Source organism: Triticum urartu, chromosome 6 (genome assembly GCF_003073215.2).
Source record: "Triticum urartu cultivar G1812 chromosome 6, Tu2.1, whole genome shotgun sequence".
Classification (NCBI taxonomy): Eukaryota; Viridiplantae; Streptophyta; class Magnoliopsida; order Poales; family Poaceae; genus Triticum; species Triticum urartu.
Window position 1 is genome coordinate 284,028,813 of NC_053027.1, and position 21,852 is coordinate 284,050,664.

Sequence of the window (21,852 nt, forward strand, 5' to 3'; positions counted from 1 at the left end):
ACCCGGCGCGCGCCGCTTAGTCGCTGACCTCACGAAGGCTTCGGCTGATACCACGACGTCGAGTGCCCATAACTGTCCTGCGTAGATGGTTAGTGCGTATAGGCCAGTAGCCAGACTCAGATCAAATACCAAGATCTCGTTAAGCGTGTTATTCTGAAATAACCACGGACACCAACCAGGGCCAGGCTCACCTCTCTCCTAGATGGTATCAACCTGCCCTGTCGCTCCGCCACAAAGTAACTGTCGGGGGCCTTCGGGAACTCAGGCCCACCTCTACCGGGATGGAGCCACCTGCCCTTTCAGCCCCCAACATCGGAATCACTCGCGGGTACTCCTACGAGCCGACCCGACTTTAATCACCATAAGTATCATATATTATGTATAAGTAAATACCCGTGACCACCTCCCAAGTGATCACGGCCCGATAGTATAGCATGGCAGACAGACAAGAATGTAGGGCCACTAATGGTAAACTAGCATCCTATACTAAGCATTCAGGATGGCAGGTAAGGTATCAACAGCTGGAGCAACAATGATAGGCTATGCATCAGAATAGGATTAACGGAAAGCAGTAACATGCTACACTACACTAATGCAAGGAGTATAGAGGAGAGTAAGCGATATCTGGTGATCAAGGGGGGGGCTTGCCTGGTTGCTCTGGCAAGAGAGAGGGGTCGTCAACACCGTAGTAGTACTGGGTAGCAGCGGCGTCGGTCTCGGTGTCTAGCGAGAGACGAGGGGGAAGAAACAATAAATATAATGCAAACAAATGCAAGACGATGCATGACATGGCAAAGCGTGATGCTAGGTGTGCCCTAACGCGGTACGAGGTGGTACCGGTGAAGGGGGAAACATCCGGGAAAGTATCCCGGTGTTTCGTGTTTTCGGGCAAAGGAGCCAGAGGGGGAAAGTTGCGTGTTTGCTATGCTAGGGATGCGTGGCGGACGAACGGGCTGCGTATCCGGATTCGTCTCGTCGTTCTGAGCAACTTTCATGTTGAAAATAATTTCATCTGAGCTACGGTTTAAAAGATATGATTTTCTAAAGATTTTATTAATTTCTAGAATTTAATTAATTATTTAATTTAATTCGAAAATGGATTTATGACATCAGCATGAGGTCATGCTGACGTCAGCAGTTAACTGGTCAACCTGACCAGTGGGTCCCACTTGTCAGAGACACATTTTAATTGAACAATTTAATTACTCTAATTAGTACTCCCTCCATTCCAAAATATAGTGCGCCCGCGCTTCCCGAGGTCGAACTTTGACCATAAATTTAATGAACGAGACCGACTGCGGTGGGAGAAAAAGTTACATAATTAGAAACTTCTTTCGAATACGAATTTATTGATATAATTTTTGCTCCCGCCGCAATCGGTCTTGATAGTTAAATTTATGGTCAAAGTTGAAACACGAGGATAGAGGAAGCACTACATTATGGAATGGAGGGAGCACTACATCTAGAAATTTCTCACAGAATCTGTCGCCTAGTTCTTTTTTAAGATTGTAGTTTGAGATTGTGGATTCAGTTATGTGGCGAAATGTCTGTACTGCCCTTAGACAGAAAATGTTTGATGAATTGTTAACACTTTAGCTTTAGCTGCACTGACTTTCTCCATCTAAAACATACAGCCATTAGCGCATCTATTCATCAGCACATACCAAAATTACCAAGCACCAAGTAGCAGTACCAAATTGGCAATTACCAAATTGAAATTGTCAAGCGACAGATACAAATTTAAACATACATCAATGCATTAGCAGTACCATTTATTCATCAATACATGCATCTATCCATCCATCTATTCACCTAGATGTTAACAGAGAAACAGAAAAGAATACAGAGGTAGAAGAGAGACGAGACAAAGAAGAAGAGTTCCCATCGGGCGTCTAGGCAGGGCGGCCAGAGGCGACCAGAGGCGGCGGGCTGCCCGTCCAGCGGGGTCGCGAGGAGCGAGGCTGACGGAGCTCCCGTCCGGCGGCGACGTGAGGAGGGGTGCTGTCGGTGTTCCCATCTGGCGGCGGCGAGGCGGGCCGTCGTGAGGAGAGGGGCCGCCCCAAGGCGAGAACCGGCGTGTAGGCTGGGCTGCCAGGGGGTGGCCGGTGGCGGGCTGGTGGAGCTCCCGCCGCCGCTAGCGCTCGTGGGGATCGAGCGTTTGCTGGGCCGTTCAGTCGTGCAAAAGGGGCAGTTTGGCTGTAAATTATTCCTCCAATAGGGGTACTCTCATATCCGAAACGTTTTCTTTGGTGGGACTTACCAGAATCCTGGGATTCTGTGAAAATCTATGTTTTTCGAGGATTTTGAATTGCACTAGGATTCTGCAGAATTCGCTCGAGATTTTGGAAGGCAAATCGAGTTCTTTTCGCTCAGGATTTTCCAGGACGAGATTCTTCACAATCTGTTCAAAAGAACTGGGCCTAATTGCCGAATGCAGCGGTATTCTTTCGCTGGAGGTCATTGCTGGATTTGCTTTAGCTCTTCGGGCTGTTTTTCGTAATCTCCAAGCCTCTTCAACCACCGTAAACCGAGGTCAGATCCAGACTCAGCTGCTATCTGGAACTGCTCCTTTGCCAGCTTTACTGGGTCCTGCTGTATGGTCCTTTTTCGCACCTTCCCAGTTGACGGACTCTTGCCTGAGTTGAACCTGGTAATGACTTCAGGCACTTCAGCACCTGAAACAACCACACGGTAAGCATAAACAGATAGGCCTGGAGTCTGGAGTAATCTAACAATTCCAGCCAAAATTAAACAAAATCAGTTGACCAAGAGCTGTCCAAATTAATGGTGAAACCATAACTTCACAACCTGTTTACTCTAAAATAGCCATTACAAGAAGGATAATATAAGGACACATGATTATCTCTTGAAACGTTAAGAGTTACTCCCTCCGTAAACAAATATAAGAGCGTTTAGATCACTAAGAGTTACTCCCTCCATAAACAAATATAAGAGCGTTTAGATCACTACTTTAGTGATCTAAACGCTCTTATATTTCTTTACAGAGGGAGTACTTGTCTACAAACCTTTCAGAAGAAGGGAACCATATGCAATTGCAGCTCCGGCATGTCCCTGAGATGTCAGAAAAACAGAAATAACAACGTGATTCATGGGTTGCAAGTAAATAAGATAATTTTGAGGTGATCTATTTCATTTACTACCTTTTCTGAAGCTCTATGGAAACACCACATAGCTGAAGCTATGTCCCTCTTAACGCAATCCCCAGTTATATATACAGCACCAAGAAGATACAAAGCACCAGGATGCAACTGCATTCAAAGATAGGTAAAAGCTGAATATGCTTACCAAGAAGCATAGTAGAAAATATATGATCAACATTCAGGTGGCGAGCATACCTGGTCAACAGCTTTCTCTATATAATGAAAGGCCTGTTGATCAGACTGAACATGATCATTCTACAAGCAACAAAGGTAACCATCAACTGAGGTGAAGAAATATTCCACAGAAATGGTCTAAGGAATGAAACTATCATTTGCCCAGCAAACAACTAATATTCGATTAATAAAGTGCCCCACAAAAAAAAGAATTAAATAGGTGGAACAGAAAGATGCCAAAAGCAGATGAAGAGTGAAAACCTCAACTCTTAGCCGACATCCAAGTTCATACTGTGCCTCTGGATCACCCATGTTCGCAGCTTCAACAAGCAAAGCAGCACCACTGTACGCATGAAAAGTGAGAGATGAGCATAATTCACATGAAATGTGTACTGAAGGCAAGTTTTGCTTCATGTGGAGGTAGCGGAATAAATGTTCCTACTAAAACGCAGCAAAAGAAAAGGATGGTTTGCCTCACTCAATATTTTACGATTTAATTGAAGGTCAAAAAAGTAAACATCGTTCCCAATTTTCTTTTCCAATCAAGGAGCTGCTAATCTCGTTAATCTTCTGTCCTGGTAAGTACTAATGCAGCAATTATTGCTGACTAATTGGACACGTAATGTTGTTAGTAACCGCAATTCAAATATATTGCCAGTACAAATTATCTCAAAGCGCCAAACTCAAGGCATACCAGTGGTTTATTAAACATTTTGACCAAGACAATAAGGTTCAGTTCCAGTTAGGATTTTGAATAGGTTCACCCGCAAAAAAAAAAGGATTTTGAAGAGGTTTTGACCCACAAAATTTCAAGTTACTCTTTTCTATTCCCTCTGTTTCTTAATATAAGACTTTGTAGAGATTTCAATACGGACTACATACAGATGTATATAGACGTATTTTAGAGTGTAGATTCACTCGTTTTGCTCTGTATGTAGTCCATAGTGAAATCTCTAAAAGGTCTTATATTTAGGAACGGAGGGAGTATTAGATAGTAGATACCAATGCCCATCAGGCCATTACCCCATTGCCCAAATGCTGCATACACCTTATAAACATCAACCGAGATTCATAAGCAAAGCTGTGTGACATTCACACGAACTTCTTAACTTTGTTGGGGAAACTAGTATTTCTCATGAGCTGCTAAGCATAGTAGCTACAAGAGTAACGAGACCCATACAAGTAGCGGTGACTTGGACATCAACAAAGACACACTTTTATGGAAGATTTCTTCACACTGCCTGATATGTAAATATTACTAAAACACTTAATTAACAAGGTATACCTACAGCGCTAGCCAAATTATATGCAATGCAAACAAAATTATCCTGCAGCTTTAGCTCTGTCAGATAAAACAAGCACAGTATTATCTGCAACTGGTCCGTCAGATAAAACAAATACTAAGAAATAATTCTGGTATGCAACTATCTAACTGAGGCGCAATGGTATCCAGTATTCAGAATCATGGCACTTACATAATAGCCAGGTCCTTAAAAAGGATAGTTCGCAAAAAAAAGGTCACTTATAAAGGATTCAAATTGAGTCAAAACAACAACATAACTACATAAGCAACGATAAAATTAGTTGTTTGCATCACGTTCACAGATTCCTGGAATAGCAGTGAAACAACAAAGTAGTGTACATGCCATATGAGCAGGTTGAACGACACAGCAAAGTAAGTAAATTAACACTAACATCATGGGAGGTAAAATTAACTCACATTGCCTTGCACGCCCCGGGAACATGGTACTTGAAATGCATCTTGGCCAGCCAACATCTCGCGTGAGTATTCATATTGTCGATCTCTAGAGCCAGCTCAAAGTTCTCCTTTGCGCCCTTCGACACCGAGAAAGAATCGCACAACAAAAAGTTAAAACCCCAACAACAGGTCACAACAGAATGGTTCCAAATGGGGGAAGAGAGGGAACGTGAATCCAGAGCTGTACCCTGAGAAGTGGGATTAGTCGCTTGTCGTTGCGGTCGGCGAAGTCGATGACGCGATCGACCTCCTGTAGGGCGCTCCAACCCTTGGCCACCAACTCCATTGCCTTCTTGTTCCGGTCGTGAATCCATCTCTGCAACCACAAAGAAGTTTATTCACCGCCTGGCAACATACTAGAGCATGAAATCAAATAGATACGTAGATGCGCGCGTCTCATCCGCGCCACACTCACCTGGTGATTCAGCGTCGAGGCCAGCTGGGAGACATGGCCGGACGGGGAAGACGAAGCGGCGGCGGCAGCGACCCGCCGCGCCGATGCGGCGATCATGGCGGGGTGACGCCCTTCTCCGTGAGCCCGGCTGCAGAGGGGATGACAGGGTGGTCTGCCCCCCAAAAAAATTATAAGCAATATGGACATGTGAACATTCTAACTAATTACGAATATCACAAAGAAATAGATCAATATGGTCTTACAAACACACTAAAATTCTCAATTAAATCTTAGTTTTGCATAAAGAAGCCTACATATTACATACTACATGGAACATACTCCCTCCGTTCCGAATTACTTGTCGCAGGTATGGATGTATCTAGATGTATTTTAATTCTACATACATCCATTTCTGCGACGAGTAATTTGGAACGGAGGGAGTAGTAGATAGTGCATACCTTGAGAAATTCAAAAAGACTGTTTCTGGCCTACGTTTTTGCATTGCCATGAAGATATCAATTATATCAGCTTCATTCACCTCTGAGAAAGCATCCCTCTCAATGTATGTGACTAGGCCGAAATTATGTGCAAAATTATGTATGGATAGTGCAAAAATGAAACCCTAAATCAGAAATTAGGGTATTTCGGTACCTTCAATTCCGGAGGCTGGTGTGGTGACTGAGCGGCAGTGGCTGCCGCCAAACTTGCAGGGGGGCGAGGGCAGGGGCGCCAGGCTTCCGGCCGGCGGCAGGGGCACGGCCGCGCGCAGGGAGGGGCGTGGGCAGGGAGGCGCGGCTGGACCAGAGGGCCGTCCGGCCGGGCGGGAAGGAGAGGCGCGGGCGCCGGGAGGCTGGGATCCGGGCTCCGGCTGGCGACCGGCGGGGAGGTCGCGAGGAACGGCGACGGCGAGGCGGCTGGGCGTCGATGTCGGGCAGTGGCACAGTGCTGTGCGAGGGCGTCGCCGTGTCGGGAGGAAGGGCTCTGCTCGATGTGGACTGGGCCGCGAGGACTATTTCTCGCATTTAGCGAGGCTCGCTGAACCGTTTAGAAATAGAAAAAGTAAGAGAAAATGAGGGCCTGGGTTCGATTCTGTACTGCATAGAGTTTTTTTTCTTAACACAGTACAGACGCAAGCGCTTATATACACGCGCAGACACTCACCCTTATAAACATGTACACACTCTATTTTTATGAGCATCTTCAAAAGACTGAGCCGGCATATTATCTTGAAATTTACGAAGTCACCGTAGGCATCTCATCGTCAACGTGAACGTCTCGAACTTGAATCCTGGTGGATTGAGAATATCATAGTCCCTCTAACCATCCAACCACAGATTGACTACATAGAGTTGCTAGCCGCTATGCCACTTATCATTTCGCGTTCGCACCCTAGTTGATGTAAAAGACCGGAGCTTTCTTTTCTATTTCTCCTCTTTTAATGCTTATTCATTTTTCTTCTTTTCTTTTCTCTTCTCCAACTTTTCCTTTCTTTTTTTCATTTGTCCCTTCGTTTTTTTCCTCCTTTTTCATTTTTTGTTTCTCCTTTCTCCTTTGTTTTTTATGTTTGCTTTCGTTTTCACTCTACATTTTCATATATGTCAAAAATATTTTTTGTATAAGTGGTCAACATTTTTTGTATACACGTTCAACATTTCTCAAAAACTTGTTCAACATTTTCATAGTTATTCAAAAAAAATCAAATGCTTGATCAACATTTTTAATACTTATTCAACATTTTCAAATACTTGTTCAACATTGTATTATACTCGTTCAACATTTTCTAATATCTATTCAACATTTTTAAAATACTGTCGAACAGTTTTAATACTTATTCAACATTTTCAAATACTTGTTCAACATTTATCAAATTTTTGCTCAACATTTTTAAATACATGTTCATCATTTTTTATATACTTGTTCAATATTTTTTTAATACCTATTCAAAATATTTAAAATATTTTTTCAACATTTTTAATACTTGTTCAACATTTTTCAAATACTTGCTCAACATTTTACAAATTCTTGTTCAACATTTTTTAATACTTATTCAATATTTTATCAAATGTATTTTTGAAGAGTGTTTTTAATATATATATATATAATATTTTTAAAGTATAAAAAATGAAAACAAAAACAAAAAATGTAAAAATAAATAAAACTAAGGAACATGCCGGTGTTGCCAGCGCGGGTGGCCCAGCCTAGACGCTCACGCGCTTCAGTGAGTCAGATGCCTCGACTCGCTGAACGCGAGGAATAGCGATGCCCGGACTAGGCGTGGTTGTATTTGTCAACTGGTATGTATACTGGGCCATTTTTTTCTGGCCCTGTAACTAGATGTTCCAGCCCATGATAACGTTTTTTCGGAAACCTAGGAGCCTCCGCTTAGGCGATTAGGGTTTCGTGGAGCACGGCGGCGCTCGCCAGATCTTGATTGGCGGGGTGCGTGATTGGCCGAGCAAGATGTCCTCATCGGGCGCCGGCAGGGGGGTGGGTCTAATCCCACGCCTGGGCGGACAGAGAACCAAGGAGAGAAGGCGCAGGCGGCACCAGGATCGGCGGGCGCGGCTAGGGCTCAACTGGAAGAGGCCCTTGGAAAACTCGGGATCACCGACAAGGAGGCGACGCCTCTAGTTATTGATGATCGGGAAGACGAAGCTCCGGTGAAGTGGCTACTTGCAGGGAAGGTTTTGAACCGCAATCTCCTCCATATCCGAACCATAAGCAATGCCCTCCGCCCAGCTTGGGGAAACCCTAGGGGGTTGAAGTTCACGTCCATGGGAGATAATATGTTCGTGGCTGTGTTTGAATCCAAGAGAGACAGAGATCAGATCTGGGACGGATCGCCGTGGCATGTGAGCAAGAACGCGGTAATCCTTGCTGAATTTGAGGAGTGTATGAGGCCGGATGAGGTGAGTTTTGACCGGCTGTAGTTATGGGCACGAGTTATCAATCTTCCCTACAATCTCAGGGATGATGTATGGGGTAAAGAAATCGCAAAGCAGATTGATAAGAAGGCTTCCTCGGTGCAGTTTGACCACACGGGAGATTATTTGCGCGCGAGAGTCACCATTGATGTGAGTAAACCTCTGAGGGAGGTGGATTTTAATTGAATTCAGCCAGGAGGAAGAAGCAAGACTTTGTATGAGATACAATATGAAAATGTGCCGCACTTCTGTTTCTCCTGTGGCCGCTTGGGACATTCGGAGCTCTTTTGCCCTACCCCGGGGAAGAGAGACAAGAACGGAGATCTCCCCTTTGGGGCAGGCCTGCGTGCTCCGGAGAAGAGGAGGAAAGATTTCTCGGGTGACAGTACGAAGAGAGAGCACACTACAGCCAGCACCAGCAAACGAGAATCAAAGAACTCTAGTAATGTTGCTACGGGCAAAACTACTATGGAGGTTACCTCACCGATCAAATCTCACTTACCAAAAAGAACGGAGGTGCCTACCCAGGAATACCGAAGAGTTAATCAACCACTATTGTTGAAATCTGCTGTGGAGCATGAAGACATGAGCAATAGTGAGGATGGTTCAGAGGGACATAATGAAGAGGACAGGCTTAGGAAGAAGAAGCCAACACCAGAAAATTCGGCAGAGGCTACGGTGCAGCCCTGCCCGTCCAAATGAATTGCATGAGCTGGAACTGCCGGGGGCTTGGGAACCTCGAGGCAGTTCGCGAGCTTCGCAGCATTGTGAAGCAAGAAGGTCCTGCCCTTTTATTTGTAATGGAAACTAAAATAAGGGCAAAGAGAGTGGAAAACCTGAAACTCACGTTGGGGTTTGCGGGTTGTTTCGCAATCGATAGTGATGGTCTGAGTGGTGGTGTTGGACTGTTCTGGTCGAAGGAAGTTTCAGTTGAGTTGAAGAATTATAGTCTGAGTCATATTGACGTCATAGTTAAGAAGGAGGGACAAGTTTCTCCGCCATGGAGATTTACAGGTTTCTATGGAGCACCGAGAGCAGAGAATCGTTACCATAGCTAGCGCTTCATGAGAACTCTTTATGCGATCCAACATCGAGCTTGGATCTGCGTTGGTGATTTTAATGAGACCTTGTATGGGTCCGAGCACTTCAGCCGGGCGGCACGGCCGGAGTGGCAGATGCGGGCCTTCCGCGAGGTGGTGCAAGAGTGCGCCCTACAGGATCTAGGGTGGAATGGCTTGGAATACACATGGGATAACAAACAGCAAGGGGAAGCGAATGTGAAAGCACGACTCGATCGTGCGCTCGCAAATGAGGATTTTTTCAATCTTTTTCCCCTTACTCGAGAGACATGTCAGTTCCATAGAATCTGATCATTGTTTTCTTATAATTGAACTTAGTGAGCATCAACTTATGAATAATAAAGGGAAGAAGCAGTTCCGTTATGAGAATGTATGGCAGTCTCATGCAGACTATGATGAGCTTGTAAATGAATCATGGAAGAGGCTACATCGGGGACAGGGACTTGCAGGTATAGCCGGTACCCTGCAACAACTACAGGGCGAACTGGGTACCTGGGGTGCCCGGGAGTTTGGGAACCTTTCCCGGACTGTTAAAAAGTTGTAGAAGAAGCTAGAAACTCTCCGGAAACATTCAGTGGGGCGTGGTCCTTCTGATGAGGAGGTAGTTACAGCACAAAAATTGAGAGAAGCTCTTCGGCAGGAAGAAGTATGGGTGCGACAGCGATCGCGAGTCCGCTGGTTGCGAGCCGGTGATCGGAATACGTCATATTTTCAAGCCCAAGCAAGACAGCATAAGCGTATGAAAAAAATCTTGAGGCTGAGAAGACGGGATGATACGATCTGTCAAACACCCGAAGAGGACAAAGAAGAGGTTCAATCCTTTTATCAGATGCTCTACACCTCTCAAGGTTTTAATGACATGGAGGGCTTGCTTCAGTTTGTACCAGCGCGGGTCAGCGAGGAAATGAATACAGAACTGACCAAGCCCTATGTTGCCGCTGAAGTTAAGGCGGCGCTGTTCCAGATGGCACCCTCAAAGGCGCCGGGAGTGGACAGTTTTACAGCAGGTTTCTTTCAGCGACATTGGGCTCTTGTGGAAAAGGACCTAGTGCCGGTAGTATTGGATTTTCTGAACGGGGGAGAGATGCCAGTGGGTAGAAATGACACTTCAATTACTCTCATTCCGAAGGTGAGACACCCCCAGTCTATCTCACAGTACCGACCTATATCGCTCTGTCCAGTGCCGTATAAAATTGCGGCAAAAGCTATAACCAACCGTTTGAAACCTTGGATGGATGCGATAGTGGGAGAGGAACAGAGTGCGTTCGTCCCGGGACGACTCATCACAGATAATGTGCTTGTTGCTTTCGAGAGTATACATTCGATGAAAAGAAGGAAGAAAGGAAAACAATTTTCATGTGCCGTTAAGTTGGATATGATGAAGGCATATGACCGGGTGGAGTGGCATTACCTGGAAGCAATGCTTCTCAGACTGGGCTTCGATGCTCTTTTTGTTCGTCTGATTATGAGGTGCGTCACTTCCGTCAGATTCTCAGTTCGGATGAATGGTGAATTACTACCTTCCTTCACCCCATCTAGAGGACTGAGACAAGGTTGCCCTGCGTCCCCCTTCCTGTTCTATTATGTGCGGAAGGACTAACCTCCTTGTTAAATCATTTTGGTGGACATTTTGTGGACAGAGGTATTCAGGTGTCATGCAGGTCACCCTGGATCAACCATCTACTCTTCGCCGACGACAGCCTCATCTTCATTAGTGCGACGGTGGAGTGTCGATAGATTGAATCAAATCCTACAAATTTATGCAGACTGTTCGGGGCAGAGTGTGAATAAAACAAAAAGCTCGGTTTTCTTCTCTTCGAATACACCAACAGGGAGACGCCACATAGTGAAGCAAAGGTTGGGTATTTGCGTGGAGGCATTCAGTGAGCGCTACCTTGGTCTTCCTACAGCAGTGGGAAGGATCACCAGCGAGACGTTTGATCATATTGGCGATCGGGCGCGGACTAGCATGCGAGGATGGTCTGAAAGGAATTTTGCTTGTGCAGGACGTGAAATTCTTGTGAAATCAATAGTGCAAGCAATACCTACCTTCAGCATGTCCTGTTTCTGCCTCACGAAGAAAGTTTGCAAGAAGTATACAGCAAACATGGCGAAATATTGGTGGAGGAGCTCACTTGATAAACGGTCTTTGCACTGGATATCGTGGAAGTCGCTCGCATCTCCAAAATTTAACGGCGGAATGGGCTTCCGTGATATGGAACTCTTCAACATTGCTCTCCTAGGAAAACATGGTTGGAGGTTCATGACCAGCCCAGACTCTTTATGTGCTCGTGTTATGAAGAGCAGGTACTTCCCAAATACTGATTTCATGCATGCAACAATGTCGCAATCATCCTCTGCCATATGGAGAGCTATTGTGGCTGGGCGGGAAGCTCTTTGAGCTGGTCTGATTATGCGTGTTGGGGATGGCAGTTCCATCTCTGTTTGGAATGACAAGTGGATCCCAGGTACAATACGCATGTTCCCTATGATTAGGCCAGCCAATTCTCTAATCCAGTTTGTTCAGGAGTTAATTGATGATGTAAATTGGAGATGGAAGGATGATCTAATCCGTAACACTTTCCTAGCACCAGACGCAGAGGCTATCTTAAACATATCACTACGCAATGGTGGAGGAGAAGATTATTTTGCTTGGGCTTTTGAAACCTCAGGTGTTTACTCTGTCAAATCGGCGTACCGTGCTCTCGTGAATCAAAAGAAGCGTGTTGCTCTAGAGGAAGGGACGGCTACCGGCACCTCACAGACAGATCAACAGATGTGGACATCACTTTGGAAGCTCAAAGTTGTGCCAAAGGTGAGAGTATTTTGGTGGAGAGTAATCCGTGGAATTCTCCCGGATGAAGCTACCCTGAAGCACAAACATATTAAACCTTTAAGCATATGTAATGTATGCCTGGCAAAAGAGGAAGATCTAATGCATGCGTTGGTTCATGCTCGCATGCAAGACGATTCTGGGATGAAGCCCAAACTTGGTTTGATTTCCGTCTACCAAGGCTGCATCCTAATACGTGGTCAAGAGATATACTCTGTGATGATCGCTTCACGGATCAGGTACGCGCAAAGATTATTTCAGTTATGTGGGCTATTTAGACCTCGCGCAACCGGTGGACACACGAGAAGGAGCATACTGATCCGGTGCAGTCTGTTCGCCGTATTCGGGAGGATCTTGCAGTCCTGGAGATCCCATGTGTAGATGCATCCATCCTTCCAGGGCATGGCTGGAGACCGCCCGAACTTGGTTTTGTCATGATCAACACTGATGGCGCCATCAACTCCGATTCAGGAGTGGCAGGGGCGAGAGGTGTCGCCCGCTCTTCGACAGCCCTTCTAGCAGCCTGGTGCAAACCGCAGGTTGGTATTACCGACCCGCTCGTCACCGAATCCTTGTCACTACAAGAGGGAGTCCTATTTGCAAGTCTCAGGGGCTACTCACATGTGATCATGGAGACGGACTGCCTGGAGATTGTGAATCTCTGGAACGATCGCCACAACACTCGCTCGATTGTGGCTCCTATTTTGGTAGAGATTGGAGAGCTTACTATGTCGTTTGATTTTTTACTATTCAACATGTAAGTAGGACAGCTAATCTTTCGGCTCACTTATGTGCGAAGCGTGCCTGCTCGCTTATGGTGACTAAGAGTTGGTTGGACTTAGAACCCTTGTTCCTGGTCATGAGCCTGTTGGCGGATGATCGTAGGAGCTCCTTTGTTTGAATAAAGCTCTCACGTTTCACTGCAAAAAAATAAATAAATAGAGATTTATATGTATAATAGGCTGAACCAAAATCCAAAGGTGGGCCACGACGCACCCTGGCCACGTTGTGGCTCCACCGCAGTTGTGCAGTGGTGGATCTAGGAATTTAAAATAGGTCAGTCTATCTACAAAACAATGATAACAAATATGACATGTGAACATTCTAATAATTAACCAATAGCACATAGATATAAATCAATATGATATTAGAAAAACAATAATATTCTCAGTTAAGTCTCAGTTTTGCATTAAAAAAAGGCTACATGGTACATACCAATTCTTCAACAATTCTAAATACATTTTAACATCCCTTGCATTAGTATCAAACATAGCTGAACAATAGAAAATAAATCAACCAATATAAGGTTTGAATCCGAAATTGACAAAATTAGGGACCATGGAAATTTAGGATAACCGTACATGTGTAGCGTGTTTAATCGTGGGACGGTGGGAGGGCTAGCTAGCAGCCGGTGGTCGCAGGTTGCTGCTATAGTGCAAGGTAGGGTGCACGTATCACGTGGGCAGGCTTGCACACCGCCGACCGCCGAACAGGACTAGGCTATGGGCTGGGCGGCTGGGTGCGGTGAGTGAGCGGGCGTGGCAGTTGCGTGTGAGGAAGGGCGCGACGAGGCAGGGAATGAAGCGGCAGGAGGCGACGACGAGTGGCCGGCGAGAAATGGACCACGGAGGTACTCCCTCCGTTCCGAATTACTTGTCTTGGATTTGTCTAGATATGGATATATCTAGACTCATTTTAGTGCTAGATACCTCTGTATCTAGACAAATTCAAGACAAGTAATTTAGAACGGAGGAGGTAGTTGGGAGGCGGCTGGCGGCGAGTTCAAATATGGAAAGCCATAGAGCGAGCAGAGAGGAATAAGGGACTGGGCCACTCGGGTGAGTCCTTTCGCACCAGGGACGCTAGACAGCTTGATGGGCTTATTTGTTTGACTGCAGCCCATCTCCTCTATGTTTTCCCGGGGCGCGGCCGCGCCGAATCCTATATAAATAGGCTGACCAAAACACGACCCACCCATGTAGATCCGTCCTTCGCTAGACGGCTTGTTCCGTGAAATCACTGGTTGAGCGTGAGTGCTATTTCTCGCATTAAGCGAGACAGATGGTTCTCTTACTGAAGCGTATGGAGTAATCGGGCTAGCCCATTAGCACGTACAAAGAATAGAAAAACTAGGAACAAAAATGGGGGCAAGGAATTCGACCCCTGGTCACTTCGATAGCTTAACAAGCTGCTAGCCACTGCGCCATTTTTGTCTTCGTGGATACACAGAGGCGCAAACTATTTGCGGTAAAAGACTTGACTTTTTTTTTCTTGTCTTTCCGTTCGTGGTTACACACGAGTTCGTGGTTACGTAGTCAAAAGAAATCCTATTTTTCTGTTTTCTTTTGTTCCTTTTTTTCTTCTCCATTTTTTCATTTTTTCGCATTTTGTTTCTTCCTTTTTTTCTTCTTATGTTTTTTTGTTTCTTTTTCGGGTTTCTTTGTTCTATTGGTTATTGTTCCACATTTATTGTGTATGTCAACAATATTTTTCTAATATACATCTAACATTTTTCTAATACAAATTAAACATTTTTGTAATACAGAGTCAATATTTTTTCTATGCATATTTAAAAAATTCAAGTGCTTGACTAACATTTTTAAATAAAATATTAACATTTATTGTTACATTGTCAACATTTTTTATATATTTTTATATATTAAAATGTTTGATTAATAGTTTTAAAAAGTTCATTTTTATAAGACATGACCAACATTAATTCTATACACATTTAACATTTTACAAACACTTGTCCAACATTTTTTTAAATGCTTGATTAACATTTTTATATACATGGTTAAAAAATTCGTCATTTTTTAATACATAGTCAACATTTTTTTTCTTATACACATTTAGCATTTTCGAAATGCTTGATTAACATTTTTCGAATACTTGTTCAACATTTTCTCAAATGCTTGATTAACATTTTTATATACAAGATCAAAAAAATTCATGATTTTTTAATACATGGTCAACATTTTTTATACACATTTAACACTTCCCAAATGCTTGGTTAACTCAAATGCCTGATCAACATTTTTTTTTCAAAATGCTTCATTAACATTTTTATATACATGATAAAAAAATCAGCATTTTTTTAATGCATGATCAACAATTTTTCTATTTACATTCAACATTTTTCTAAATGCTTGATTAACATTTTTCAAATACATGATCAATTTTTTTAAAATACTTATTCAATATTTTCTAAATACTTCTTCAACCCCTTTTCAAATGTTTTTTGTAATATATATTTAGAATATTTTAAAGTATAAAATAAAGCAAAAAAACAAAAACAGAAAAAAGAGCCTGGGCCTGCCGCGTGCACGGGCCGACCCATCTCGGTCGCCCGCCCCTGGTTGAGGGCTCCCACCCGGCAGCTCCCCTCGAATCCCACTTCGTCCTCATGGTGGGAGGACTTGGTGTGCACTGTGTTTGTCACGATTGATACTGAAGAAAATTTGAAAATACCTTTGTGTATGAGGAGAGTCGAGGATTTCTGGGCATGGAGCGAGGAGAACCGGGGAAACTTTTTAGTGCGTTCAGGGTATATGATGATCCTATCGACGAAACTAATTAGGCTGGACTGGATGGAGCACAACGGCAGGCCTTCTGGCACTGCATCAGAAGGCAAGAGTTGGACGAAGCTTTGGAAGATCAATATGCCATCTAGAACTGCGGGTGTTTGTCTGGAGACTCGTGCAACATTCAATTTCCATGGGTGAACTACTACAACATCGCAACGTGTCCACAACACCAGCGTGCCCCATATGCGGTGTGTATGACATGTGGCGACACGCTTTGCTTGAGTGTTCCATGGCTCAGAGTGTGTGGTCATTATATTTAGAGAAGCCAGTTGAACGAATGTGTCTTGACCAAGAGCCGTGTGCTAGAAAGTGGATTGTGTCCTTACATGATTCATTATGGCATGTGGACTTTACTAGACTGGTGGTGACACTATGGGCGATTTAGGGAGCCAGAAGGAAGGCCATATGTGAGGACATTTTTTAGAGGCCGTTTGTCTACACACATGTTCATCAACTCTTTTATTTCGGACATGCAATATGGGGACAAGCCAACTATGGCTGCTGCAAGAGGAACAACATCAAGACTATCGCGATGGCTTGCCCCTCACGAGAGTATCTCCAAGATCAATGTGGATGGCGCTTTGACAAGAATTAAGCATTTTGGGGACTGTTGGAGCGACATGTAGAAATCACCATGGAACATTCTTAGGTGCCTTTGCTATAGTGCTGTCAATGATCCGCGAGTGACCCACCTACTTTGGAGGCGATGGCAATAAGGGAGGTGTTGGCCTTTGTAGACAATCTCTATCTATAGAGGATTCAGGTGGCTTCAGAATGCAAGGTAGTTGTGAATGAGATTAAGCAAGTGAGTGCCGGAAGCTATGGGGATATTGTTCAAGAATCGTTCATCATTCTAGTTCTTTTGTTTTTTTCTTTTGTAATTTTGTTCATGAGTTTAGATCCTCAATTGTCCAGTATTTTTTTCTTTGAATTTGTCCAGTATATTTTCACTGTTCATGGCGGGTGTAGATGAGCTTGGGAGCCAAATCGCCCCTCCCCTCTTGTATGCTAATAAAAATCTCATGGTTACAAGAGTTGCACTACATATTTGATATTTGTTGCTACAGGGAGTTTTGTGTTTTTGTTTATATTATTTTTCAAAACGTTTTATCTCTTGTGCCCTGCGTCCAAATCATAAACCGTTTTCACCGTTTCATTTCTTGCGTTAAGATCTTTGAAACTAAATCCCAAGTTAACAAGAAAAATATTTTTTTCTAAAAAAACTAGAAACAGAAGAAAGGGAAACCCAAGTTAACAAGAGGTGGATTTTAATTGAATCAGCCAGGAGGAAGAAGCAAGACTTGTATGAGATACAATATGAAAATGTGCCGCACTTCTGTTTCTCCTGTGGCCGCTTGGGACATTCGGAGCTCTTTTGCCCTACCCCGGGGAAGAGAGACAAGAACGGAGATCTCCCCTTTGGGGCAGGCCTGCGTGCTCCGGAGAAGAGGAGGAAAGATTTCTCGGGTGACAGTACGAAGAGAGAGCACACTACAGCCAGCACCAGCAAACGAGAATCAAAGAACTCTAGTAATGTTGCTACGGGCAAAACTACTATGGAGGTTACCTCACCGATCAAATCTCACTTACCAAAAAGAACGGAGGTGCCTACCCAGGAATACCGAAGAGTTAATCAACCACTATTGTTGAAATCTGCTGTGGAGCATGAAGACATGAGCAATAGTGAGGATGGTTCAGAGGGACATAATGAAGAGGACAGGCTTAGGAAGAAGAAGAAGCCAACACCAGAAAATTCGGCAGAGGCTACGGTGCAGCCCTGCCCGTCCAAATGAATTGCATGAGCTGGAACTGCCGGGGGCTTGGGAACCTCGAGGCAGTTCGCGAGCTTCGCAGCATTGTGAAGCAAGAAGGTCCTGCCCTTTTATTTGTAATGGAAACTAAAATAAGGGCAAAGAGAGTGGAAAACCTGAAACTCACGTTGGGGTTTGCGGGTTTGTTTCGCAATCGATAGTGATGGTCTGAGTGGTGGTGTTGGACTGTTCTGGTCGAAGGAAGTTTCAGTTGAGTTGAAGAATTATAGTCTGAGTCATATTGACGTCATAGTTAAGAAGGAGGGACAAGTTTCTCCGCCATGGAGATTTACAGGTTTCTATGGAGCACCGAGAGCAGAGAATCGTTACCATAGCTAGCGCTTCATGAGAACTCTTTATGCGATCCAACATCGAGCTTGGATCTGCGTTGGTGATTTTAATGAGACCTTGTATGGGTCCGAGCACTTCAGCCGGGCGGCACGGCCGGAGTGGCAGATGCGGGCCTTCCGCGAGGTGGTGCAAGAGTGCGCCCTACAGGATCTAGGGTGGAATGGCTTGGAATACACATGGGATAACAAACAGCAAGGGGAAGCGAATGTGAAAGCACGACTCGATCGTGCGCTCGCAAATGAGGATTTTTTCAATCTTTTTCCCCTTACTCGAGAGACATGTCAGTTCCATAGAATCTGATCATTGTTTTCTTATAATTGAACTTAGTGAGCATCAACTTATGAATAATAAAGGGAAGAAGCAGTTCCGTTATGAGAATGTATGGCAGTCTCATGCAGACTATGATGAGCTTGTAAATGAATCATGGAAGAGGCTACATCGGGGACAGGGACTTGCAGGTATAGCCGGTACCCTGCAACAACTACAGGGCGAACTGGGTACCTGGGGTGCCCGGGAGTTTGGGAACCTTTCCCGGACTGTTAAAAAGTTGTAGAAGAAGCTAGAAACTCTCCGGAAACATTCAGTGGGGCGTGGTCCTTCTGATGAGGAGGTAGTTACAGCACAAAAATTGAGAGAAGCTCTTCGGCAGGAAGAAGTATGGGTGCGACAGCGATCGCGAGTCCGCTGGTTGCGAGCCGGTGATCGGAATACGTCATATTTTCAAGCCCAAGCAAGACAGCATAAGCGTATGAAAAAAATCTTGAGGCTGAGAAGACGGGATGATACGATCTGTCAAACACCCGAAGAGGACAAAGAAGAGGTTCAATCCTTTTATCAGATGCTCTACACCTCTCAAGGTTTTAATGACATGGAGGGCTTGCTTCAGTTTGTACCAGCGCGGGTCAGCGAGGAAATGAATACAGAACTGACCAAGCCCTATGTTGCCGCTGAAGTTAAGGCGGCGCTGTTCCAGATGGCACCCTCAAAGGCGCCGGGAGTGGACAGTTTTACAGCAGGTTTCTTTCAGCGACATTGGGCTCTTGTGGAAAAGGACCTAGTGCCGGTAGTATTGGATTTTCTGAACGGGGGAGAGATGCCAGTGGGTAGAAATGACACTTCAATTACTCTCATTCCGAAGGTGAGACACCCCCAGTCTATCTCACAGTACCGACCTATATCGCTCTGTCCAGTGCCGTATAAAATTGCGGCAAAAGCTATAACCAACCGTTTGAAACCTTGGATGGATGCGATAGTGGGAGAGGAACAGAGTGCGTTCGTCCCGGGACGACTCATCACAGATAATGTGCTTGTTGCTTTCGAGAGTATACATTCGATGAAAAGAAGGAAGAAAGGAAAACAATTTTCATGTGCCGTTAAGTTGGATATGATGAAGGCATATGACCGGGTGGAGTGGCATTACCTGGAAGCAATGCTTCTCAGACTGGGCTTCGATGCTCTTTTTGTTCGTCTGATTATGAGGTGCGTCACTTCCGTCAGATTCTCAGTTCGGATGAATGGTGAATTACTACCTTCCTTCACCCCATCTAGAGGACTGAGACAAGGTTGCCCTGCGTCCCCCTTCCTGTTCTATTATGTGCGGAAGGACTAACCTCCTTGTTAAATCATTTTGGTGGACATTTTGTGGACAGAGGTATTCAGGTGTCATGCAGGTCACCCTGGATCAACCATCTACTCTTCGCCGACGACAACCTCATCTTCATTAGTGCGACGGTGGAGAGTGTCGATAGATTGAATCAAATCCTACAAATTTATGCAAACTGTTCAGGGCAGAGTGTGAATAAAACAAAAAGCTCGGTTTTCTTCTCTTTGAATACGCCAACAGGGAGACGCCACATAGTGAAGCAAAGGTTGGGTATTTGCGTGGAGGCATTCAGTGAGCGCTACCTTGGTCTTCCTACAGCAGTGGGAAGGATCACCAGCGAGACGTTTGATCATATTGGCGATCGGGCGCGGACTAGCATGCGAGGATGGTCTGAAAGGAATTTTGCTTGTGCAGGACGTGAAATTCTTGTGAAATCAATAGTGCAAGCAATACCTACCTTCAGCATGTCCTGTTTCTGCCTCACAAAGAAAGTTTGCAAGAAGTATACAGCAAACATGGCGAAATATCAGCATTTTGCTCCCGCCGCAATCGGTCTTGATAGTTAAATTTATGGTCAAAGTTGAAACACGAGGATAGAGGAAGCACTACATTATGGAATGGAGGGAGTATTAATTAGGGGGTGGGCCCCACTGCCATACTGATTAATTAGCTAATTAACTAACCAGGTTTTAATTAGATAACTGATGTTTAATTAGTTTTAATAATTTGATTAGTTAATTAATCAAAATTAATTAAAGTTAATTATTATTTCTTTAATTAATTTAATTAATTTTATTTTTTAAATGTTCTGTGGGGGTTGGGGCCCACATGACATAGGCAGGAGGGCCATAGCGGGTGTGGGCTACGGCACAGCCCGAACGGGCAAGGGGGATACGGGCAACGGGGCGGGCGCCCATTAACGGCGGCTGTGGTGGCAGGGATGAGGACGGCACGCGCGTGCGCAGCGAGCATGCGCAGGAAGCAGCAGCTGCGGCGCGAGGTGATGGTCGGCGGCGGGAGCAGCGGGGCGCGCCTGCAGGCGGGCTGGGCGGCGGCCAGTGAGGGGCAGGCGCGCCGGGGCAACAGTGGAGAGCAACACGGGTCGGCGGGGCCGTGCGGCTGCGGGTGTGGCTGCGGTGCAGCGAGCGCGAGCGCGCACATGCGTGAGCACGAGCACGGGCGTGATGGGGGGGCGGCGAGCGTTCGTGCAGGAGGGGGGCAGCGGAGGCCGCGGCGGAGCTGCGGCAAGGCAGCGCGGCACGACGACGTGGTCGGCGCGCGGCGACAGGCGGCGCGAGCGCGCAAGCGAGAGAGAGAGAGGGAGAGAGAGAGAGAGGCGCGGGCTCATGGTGGGGGTAGGGCACGGGGCAGCAGGTGTCGTGGGGGAGGACGGGGACGTCGTCGGCGTCGAGGAGGCAGGCCGGTGGGGGGAGCGCCGGCGAGGTCCAGGCGGGGAGGGGGCGACGGCGTTCGGCGGCGACGTCGGGCGTCGAGGGCGCGGTCACCCCGATCCCGATCCGGATCGGGGGAGCGAGGGGGGAGCGAGCGGCTAGGGTTTCGGGAGGGGTTAAGGAGAGGGGTTGGGCCGGTGGCCTGGCCGGCTGGGCTGAAGCCCAAGGGGCCGGGGGGTTCTTTTATTTTATTTTTGCTTTCTGTTTTGTTTATTTTCCTTTTATTTATTTTGTTTTACTGCTTTAATTCAACTTAGGGCATATAAGTATTTTATAAATTTGTGTTTTGTTTACTATAATTATCTATGTAATATTTGGCACTAACCGAACATTTTTGTTTTGATGTTTGACAATATTTAAATTTTGAATTTGAAAGTTTCGAACCGACGCGAGATTAGCAACAGTAAACGAGGTGACGTGGCATCATTAGCAGAGATTCACTGTAGCTTAAATATCCGGACGTCACAATTCTCCTCCACTACAAGAAATCTTGTCCCGAGATTTAGGAGGTAGAAGGAAACAGTGCGGGGTATTCATCACGCTGGCGGTCCTCGCGTTCCCAAGTGGCTTCATCTTCAGAATGGTGCAACCACTGGACTTTGAGGAACTTGATCGCCTTCTGACGTGTGCGGCGTTCAGCTTGGTCAAGAATGCAGACCGGATGCTCTTTATAGGAGAGGTCCTGTTGCAATTCGAGCACTTCATGATCCACTGCTCGGATTGGA

The 21,852-nt window shown here is 45.4% G+C and overlaps 1 protein-coding gene across 5 annotated transcripts; it reads right to left on the bottom strand.

The window, feature by feature from the left end:
- Positions 1 to 1,684: 1,684 nt before the first annotated feature.
- Positions 1,685 to 21,208, bottom strand: LOC125513244. 5 transcript variants are annotated; one of them, XM_048678294.1, is made up of 10 exons: positions 21,025 to 21,208; positions 13,112 to 13,244; positions 5,510 to 5,660; positions 5,282 to 5,410; positions 5,056 to 5,171; positions 3,597 to 3,678; positions 3,357 to 3,416; positions 3,162 to 3,269; positions 3,027 to 3,072; positions 1,685 to 2,675 (listed from the first exon to the last, which is right to left on the bottom strand). In XM_048678294.1, exons 2-10 carry the CDS (start codon positions 13,183 to 13,185, stop codon positions 2,458 to 2,460), a joined length of 984 nt encoding a protein of 327 aa, XP_048534251.1. In that variant the 5' UTR covers positions 13,186 to 13,244; positions 21,025 to 21,208; the 3' UTR covers positions 1,685 to 2,457. The 5 variants fall into 5 exon arrangements, with proteins under 5 accessions (XP_048534251.1, XP_048534254.1, XP_048534255.1 ...); XM_048678297.1 differs by lacking the exon at positions 13,112 to 13,244 and having other exon boundaries at positions 21,025 to 21,206; XM_048678298.1 differs by lacking the exons at positions 13,112 to 13,244; positions 21,025 to 21,208 and adding an exon at positions 6,140 to 6,959 and having other exon boundaries at positions 5,510 to 5,636.
- Positions 21,209 to 21,852: the final 644 nt, after the last annotated feature.